Here is an 8,345-nt window from a genome sequence, read left to right on the forward strand (position 1 = left end):
GGGCCATGGGGGGAGGTAAATGATCTCCATTTCCAGGAAGTTGACATCTGCCATTTCTATTTCATTTCCTAAACAAAGATTGAAATAGCAGATGGCAAATTTAAAGAGCTACAGGTATGTCTGACCTGAAGTGATGGGAAGCTGAATTGAATTATGTAGGTGACGTTGGTCATTAGATGTACCGTGTTCGGAGTTCTCACTTTGCAGCATCTGCTGATATATCATATTCTGTTTTCTCCTCCAGATGAGTACCATGCCGGGGCTGCCAACCCGGCCCTGCTTCTATGATATAGATCTTGATACGGAAACGGAGCAAGTTAAAGGCTTGTTCTGAATGAACCTGACTTCCACAGAACCCAGTTCAGGTACGATGCTATGCTTTCTACTGGCTTTTTTTTTTTTTTCTTTTTTCCTTCCTTTCTTTTAGTTTTCCTTTATTTGGGTTTTCTAATATATCACCGGTCACAAAACACAGTCTGATAAGTCATTTCCTGACTTGGTTACTGTGAATTCCTACCTAATAAGAGCGTGACTCCGGTCACTCCTAGATGTGGATATGCAGTTAGATGGGCTCCAGTCCAGTGAAAGTCAAATCATTTCCCCTTCGAATACAGATTTATTTAAGGCATCTCTTGCCACACAAAAAAGGAACCCTGTAAACTCATAAAAAGAATATTTCCAGAATTAAAGTCATACCGTGTCCCTCCTCATTCATGTGGATACAGTCTAAGAACACAACCCCTGCCCCACCCCCCAGTGGATGCCCGGAACCACAGATTGTACTGAACACCGTGTATACCATCCTTTTGCCTATACGTTACATGCATGTGATAAAGGTTAGTTTTCAAATTAGGCACAGCAAGAGATTAACAACAATAACTGCTAATAAAAGAGAGTGGGTCATAGCAAAATGCTGTAATCAAAGTTATATGAATGTGGTCTTTCTCTCTCCCTCTCTCAAAATATTTTATTGTACTGCACTTGCCCTTCTTCATGTGATGATGTGAGATGATAAAATGACTATGGCTACATGATGAGGTGATGTGAGGGGAATGACGTAGGTGTCGTGACATAGCTCTAGGCTGCTATTGACCTTTTGACACTAAGTCAGGAGGATCATCATCTTCCAAACCACACTGATTGTTGGATAACTAAAACCATGGAAAGAGAATCCACAGATGAGGGGGGACCCCAGTGTCTGCAGTCATTTTAAAAGTATAACGCTACCTTCCTACCACCTACCTCTTGGTATACAGTTAGAATCCTGTGACGGAAGAATCTGGATTTGTTCACTCCATAGGGCTGCCATAACAGAGTAGACAGCTCAAAACCACAACACTTGGGATCCCTGGGTGGCGCAGCGGTTTGGCGCCTGCCTTTGGCCCAGGGCGCGATCCTGGAGACCGGGGATCGAATCCCACATCAGGCTCCCGGCGCATGGAGCCTGCTTCTCCCTCTGCCTGTGTCTCTGCCTCTCTCTTTCTCTCTGTATGACTATCATAAATAAATAAAATTTAAAAAAAAAATTTTTACAAAAAAAAAAAAAAAAAAAAAAAAAACCACAACACTTATTCTCCTGAAGTTTTAGAGGATAGAAACCTAAAGTCAGGGTGTCAGCCAAGTCATGCCCGCTCTGAGACTGGTAGACTCTTCCCAACCTCTAGTAGCTGCCAGTAGTCCTTGGTGTTCCTCAGCTACAGCCACGTCACTTCCACCTCCACCTCCGTGACCAAAGCATTCTCCCTGTGTGCCTGTCTTCCCGTGGCATTCTCTTCTTGTAAGGACACTGGTCACATTGAATTAGGGCCCACCTTACTGACTTTATCTGGGGATCAGGACATCCACATATCTGTTTGGGGACAATTTAACCCATAACACTCACAACTGTGGCACAGCAGATGGATTAGGCTCTTATACCACTGGAAAGACACGTGAAGACGCACCTGGTTGTCTAAGGCAGAGGGCCCAGTGAGTCATAGGAAGGACAGAGCAGCAGAAATGAGACCCCTGGATGGCTCATGGCCCTCACAGTTTAAGAGGTCAGGGTTCAACTTGGAGCTCCCTTAGGCAGCCCACAGTGGGGGTCCCTGGGTCTTACTCATGTCTGCCCCTCAGTACTCCAGCCACAACCTCCTGGCTACTGTCCTCACCTCCCTTCATGAAGAGAAATGACCACACTCCTAATCATGCTCTCTGTAAACCCCATCAGCAGTTGTAAAGGCTTAAAGCAGTGTTTCTCCATCCCATATATCAAACATGTCCTCACCATATTTGCAAAACACATTCCTTTTCCAAAACAGACCCTGTGCAGTCTCCCCACTCGCTCCTTTCCTGTTCCTTAGCCCAGCACCCCACCCCGCCTTCTGCCAGCATACCATGGGCCTGCCAGACGAGCTTCCTTGACCTAAAGACACTTACCTCCAGTTCCCTGAGTTATGGCCCTGAGCCAGGCCTCCAGGATTCTCACTTTTGTTGGTTTCACTACCAGTAGTCAACATGGGGAGACCGTTTCCTCTTTTCGTAAGTCTTTGTTGCTAAAACGCTGAAGACCTAGGCAACAATGAAAAAAGTAAGGGACCATACCTCTGTGAAATTACATTAACACAGGTGTGGAATTGTTTGGGTTGGGTCGTATGTGGTGTTTGGTGCTATTTATAATGTGCCCATCACTGAGGAGTGGGGGCGATATCTAGCTTTAACCATAACCGCATTTCATATCTGCGTCAGTACTGGCAAAGAGAATTCCACAAAAAGACTAATTTAACAAAAAAGCTTGCACACAGAAGCCTTGATAATGATGTTGTTTTGGTCTTTGGGGATAATTGTGCATTTCATGTCAAGAACCCATTGTGCCATATTTCTGCCATTTGTCACTTTTTCCCAGTACCTAGTACAAGTGTGTATCATCATCCTTCGCCTCACGTAGATCGAACTTTTCCTGCCTTGTGATCCATTTTCATTTGTTCTCCAAGTGGGTGATTAAAACCCAGTTATACCTCAGTTATCACAACTAAGACTCGGGTAATGTCGAGGGCTACATCCTTAGCTTTCTTATCAAAAAGCTGATGTTGAGGTCAGCATCTCTTGGAGGCAGGTGCTGTCCCAAGAAGTTAGGTCCTTCCCCTGTGGTTGTGGAGCAGAGGTAGCTGCAGAGTGGCCCTGACTCACAGGCCTGCAAGCCTGTCTTTCTCCTGCTCAGCCCTGCCTCTCCTTCTGTAGCTGGCACAAGTCACTTTGCCATCCCCATCACACATCATGCTGGCATCAACCCAGCAAGATGAGTGGTTTTATTTCAGCGCCACGTAAACTCTGACCCAAGAAGGTCAGCAGCATGCTCAACTTGCACAGCTAATAAACACAAATGCCGATACTTGCTCAGGATCTCCTTTCTCTACCTCACCCCACACTTTATGCCCAAACCAAAGGATGCCCTCTGCATCTCAGTCACAGAGTAAGTGAACTTTGAGCCATTCTAGAAGATGGTAACCAGTTATTTGCACAGACCTATAATTTTGGGATCACTGGGTGATTTTATATATATATATATATATATATATATATATATATATATATATATATAACCAAAGATAATTATTTGGCATTAAAAGCTATGACTTTGTCCAAGTTCTCTTCAATTCAAGTATAGTAGGGCTGTCTCTCGTTGAACTCTCTCACTGAATGTCACTTTCCCTTCCTACTCCCTCATCCAGGGCTCCTCCCTGCTCTGTGAACTGCCCAATCCCGTTTCTAAGCTGGTTGGGCAGTGGTTCAAAACCCCATCACTTGACCCTGCTTACACAACTGAAAATGGATCCAGTGTCACAGGAGCAAACCACGGTACAAGGCAGATATTCCTTCTCAAGGGCTCCCCAGGATCATGACCCCACAAACAGTCTCTCTGTTCTGTGCCCTCACGCGTAGGGCAGTCCAAGAGCACCTCCACTAACAGTCAGAGAGGTCTGTGGCTAGTAAACGTACAAAAAATTAAAATGTTAACACTTGGGTGATAGTCCACTTAGACATTTGGGCAACAGAAAAGGAAATGTCTGGCTGGTTGCTCTGCTCCCACAGCAGTCAGATTCCAGATAGTTCCATGCACTCAGCCGCAGAGCAGCACACTCGTTATACTTTGTGGCACGTGTTGCAGACGTGAGCCACATGGAAGACTGCACTCCATTGACGACTCTTTCTTTCTTTCCACTTCCTCCCTCTTCCTGCTTACTTCACCCTCTAGGGAATAGTGTGAGACTTCATATGAACAGGAGATGCCAGGAAATCACCAGAATGTGAGCTCTTGCTCCTTGCCAGGGCTTCCCTGTGGTGCTTTCACTATTGTTCGAAGAAGAGCATGATTCATTCTTCTGGATGGCACCAAACAGAACTAATTAAAATAAGTTGTTTGTCCCAATGAAACTGATCCTGCCACATTACTCTTCAGTCTTTTATTTGCAGATGGTTGGAGTTGGGGCTTTGATTTCCCACCACCACCACCACCCTTTTGGTTTCTCATTCTGAACCTTTCTCATATTTCTGAGCCTCAGCAGGCTTCAGATGGACAATAAAGTCTGGCAGATTTCCTGAAGAATGCAAAGACTCCCTTACTTCGTCTTGATGTGCAGTTATGTTGAGTACATCAGATTGACTCGAGTCCTGCTTTAATGTTATTACCAAAAGAAGTTTTTCTTGAACTGCACATGCAAAAAAAAAAAAGAATATAATACCAGCTCACTTCTTCCCTAAGCTGCCTGTGAGCAGAAATTTTCAGTGATATTTAATAATCATAAATGGATTAATCTTAATCTTGAGAGTGTGGTTGCTGCCTGCAGCCCTTCTGCGGTCAGGGTTTGTCATTCCCAGTTGGCAAACCACAGGTTTCAGGGTTCCCATGGTAGCACCTGGGCTCTGTGACTTGAGTCTTTTTCTTTTCTTTTCTTTTTAATTTAAATTTGAGTTAGTAAACATAGTGTGATCTTGGTTTCTCGAGTAGAATTCAGTGATTCATCACTTACATAAAACACCCAGTGATCATTAAAACTGTCTTTTCAAGGAACAGCTCAGGGATCCCTGGGTGGCTCAGCGGTTTAGTGCCTGCCTTCAGCCTAGGGTATGATCCTGGAGTCCCGGGATCGAGTCCCACGTCAGGCTCCCTGCACGGAGCCTGCTTCTGCCTCTGCTTCTATCTCTACCTGTGTGTGTGTGTGTGTGTGTGTGTGTGTGTGTGTGTGTGTGTGTCTCGTGAATAAATAAATAAAATCTTCAGGGAACAAAAAAAAAAATCTTCAAGGAACAGCTCAAAAACTGTTGATTGTCATTAAACTCCAAGAAAAAGGTCAGTGAGTACATCACCTCAAGCCATCCTCAGAGTACACAATTAGAAGCCCAAACCACTTAAATAAAAGATGCTGGTGACTAAATCTAAGATGCCCTCTTTAACATCTCATTGACATCTGAAAGGTGGTAATAATCAAATCTCTCCTATCTAACTAAAATGGAATATTTTGAAGTTTAACAATTGGGAAATTCTTAACTCCCTTTCAAAGAAACTTTTTTGGGGATGTCTGGGTGGCTCAGACGGTTAAGCATCCGATTCTTGATTTCAGCTCAGGTAATGATCTCAAAGTCCTGAGATCTAGTCTGCATTGGGTTCCACCGTGGGCATGAAGCCTGCTTAAGATTCTCTCTCCCTCTGTCTCCCCCACTGCCCACACGTGTGTGTGTATGTGTGTGTGCACATTCTCTCTCTCTCACCCCTTCCCCTCAAAAAAAAAGAAGAAAAAAAACTTGTTTGGGCACTCTGGTTTCTTACCAGTCCCATACCAAGATAGAATGTTTCATATATTCTGTCTTCATAAAATTCTGATATTGGGTTTGTTTTTTTTTATGAATAATTAGATAACAATACACAGCTGATTCCTTTTTAAATTCTCACCATAGCTATTGCATTTCCAATTCGTAAAATCTATATTCAGACTTTCTGTACTTCTACCAACACTCTGACTCTTCTTAAAATGTGGAACCACATACTCTAAGCCCCTTTAAACACAAAACCACTGGATACTAAGGTCACGTGGCTAACCAGCTGGTCTTCCACGCATCTCACGTTTGGAAGGTCTTTCCAGACTTGCCCTCCTGGGATTATTTCCAGGCCACTAAGCCCACCCTCATCCCCCTTACCCTCCTTCCCTCCTCACAAGTCACTGAGCCTCAGGTCTAGGATCATCAGAGCCACCAAGTGACGCTGGCCACCTCTCTGAAGGGGTGAGGTCTGCACCAGGCAATCTCCTTTCGTAATCTCAAAAATATTTTTTTGTTGTTAATGGTTATGCTTGCAGTGCTTCTGTCTTCTGTTTACTTCCCTGACGTGAATCAGGTGCCAGGGCAGTGTTCTGAGTCCCTTGTCTTCATCACTGTCTTCTGTTCTGAAGCTAAGCAAGCATCCTTTCTGGCTCCAGACCCCTCGCTCATCTGTGGGAGGCTGACTCACTGTATTCCAGCCAAGTGTGAACTCCTTGCCCAGCAGATAAATTCTTCCATGCACAAATTCAGGTTAAAGTCCAAATCCTTGCCTTTATATTTCTTCTGCAGTGGTGAACACATATATTCTGGAAATGAGGTGTTTGTTCTTTCTAAAATGTTGTTCGTTCACTTCTCTAAGAGATTGCAGGTCCAGCAGTGTCCGAGAGTCTTAATATTCCTTGAGAGAAAACAGCAAAGCTTTAACATCAGTAAGAAGGCCCAGATCTCCTCCCTTCTATTCGTGCCCTAAATGCATTTTTCAGACCTGCTTTCTGTGCCTACTATAAAAGAGAAACCAAAATCAAAGACGACAGGATTCCTAATCTAAAATCCTGAGTGTTCTCACTCAGCAGGATCCTAGAGACTGTGGAGCCCAAATTTAGAATCTTGGAATTTCTGCTTGATGTTTTCAGAGGTTCAGAGCGCTGCCTGCAGGGTCATGCTGACTCGGTCCCAGAGTGATGCGGAATCGAATTCTCCACTGCTTTTAAAAGATTCCAGATAGGGATCCCAGCCTCGTCTTGGGAATAGAATTGCTTATCTGCTGTTGAATTTTCTTATGGTCTCCGGCTTTTTTAGAACTCTATTAACAGTTTAACACCATAGAGTAAAACGCTGCTCTTAAACCCCTGAAACATGTTTTGTGTCCCAGGCTCCCAAAATGCAGACAACTCCTCGCCTTTTGCTGCTGTTGGAGAAGAAAGTGAATCTGAAATATGCTTCTTGCGCAACGCGGGAGAAATGGGGAAACAGGCCAAAGATTTATTCTTCGTTCAAGACCGAATTCTGTGTGCAACCGAGTACGGTGTCCGGTGAAAGGACCTCCACCGGGTTTGAAAGCAACTAATTTATTTTCCATTTCAGCAGAGTTTACATTATTTCCCACTGCTTACACTTGAGAATGTTTATTTTACGAGGGCTAAGGGATTAAGAGAGCGCAAACGAAAAGGTAGCATCTTCTACTCTGGAGTTTTCTATGTTGTCTTTGAACTGCAAATAAACATGTATCTAGAAAACCAACCAGTAAGTTTGTCCATGCCAGATAAAACTCTCTGCTCTCTAGAGATAACTGTTCACACTGGGGTTGTGATCCAACACTGATTTTCTAGAAAATTATGAATGCAACCAGGGCTTTGTAAACCCAACAAGAAAGAATTCTCACTCACACACACAAATACATGGTTCATTGTGACATCGTCTGACTGCCAGACAGTCGTAATATACTGTAGAACAAAATGCATTTTATATCCAGAACTGTTTTTCAGTGCCAGTGAAGTTTACATCACTTAACATAGAAACTAATGGGTTGATGCTCATTTCTTCCCCCAATGAACGAATCTCAGTGGCCATTAAGCTTTCAAAGGCCTGTAGGGCAAAGGAGACTGAAAGGTCAGGTGTTTGGCAAATGTTTTTCCATTTGTCCAACCCTTCATCCATAGGGGAGAATGTTCTATGGCCTGTACCCACTTCCCGGGAGTTGCTGACTCTTTTTTGTTAACATTTTTTCCTACAGTAACATAAAATTATATAAAAGTTAAGACAAAACCTAGGATTCAGGAAAAAACAAGAAGTGATTGTCCTCTAAGCTGTGTAAATAAAATAGTCACCATAAATATCCTAAATGTCCCGCAGGCACATCCTGCAGGAGACCTCACCACCGGATCTTTCCTGTGGTCCTTGCACAACACCCTTCAGTGACCCTGCTCATTAGTTGCTCTGCCCAGAATGTGTCCTTATGCACATTTCATTTGTTCCGAAACATAGCTTACTAACTAGAGAGCCTCCCCACACAAAGACTGGGTCTCGAGAATGATCTTGCTTGGTGTTTC

General features: G+C 43.8%; 1 protein-coding gene across 1 annotated transcript in view; it reads left to right on the forward strand.

Annotated features, from left to right (window-relative positions):
* MTHFD1L (methylenetetrahydrofolate dehydrogenase (NADP+ dependent) 1 like) overlaps nt 1-7,536 on the forward strand; it is a 188,127-nt gene extending 180,591 nt beyond the window's left edge. The window contains exons 27-28 of the mRNA XM_041744611.1: nt 245-365; nt 7,169-7,536. Of these exons, the coding sequence (XP_041600545.1) occupies nt 245-334 (90 nt within the window). The 3' untranslated portion in view covers nt 335-365; nt 7,169-7,536. The remainder of the gene's footprint in view (nt 1-244; nt 366-7,168) is intronic.
* Nucleotides 7,537-8,345: the final 809 nt, after the last annotated feature.

Source organism: Vulpes lagopus, chromosome 2, assembly GCF_018345385.1.
Source record: "Vulpes lagopus strain Blue_001 chromosome 2, ASM1834538v1, whole genome shotgun sequence".
Taxonomy (NCBI): Eukaryota; Metazoa; Chordata; class Mammalia; order Carnivora; family Canidae; genus Vulpes; species Vulpes lagopus.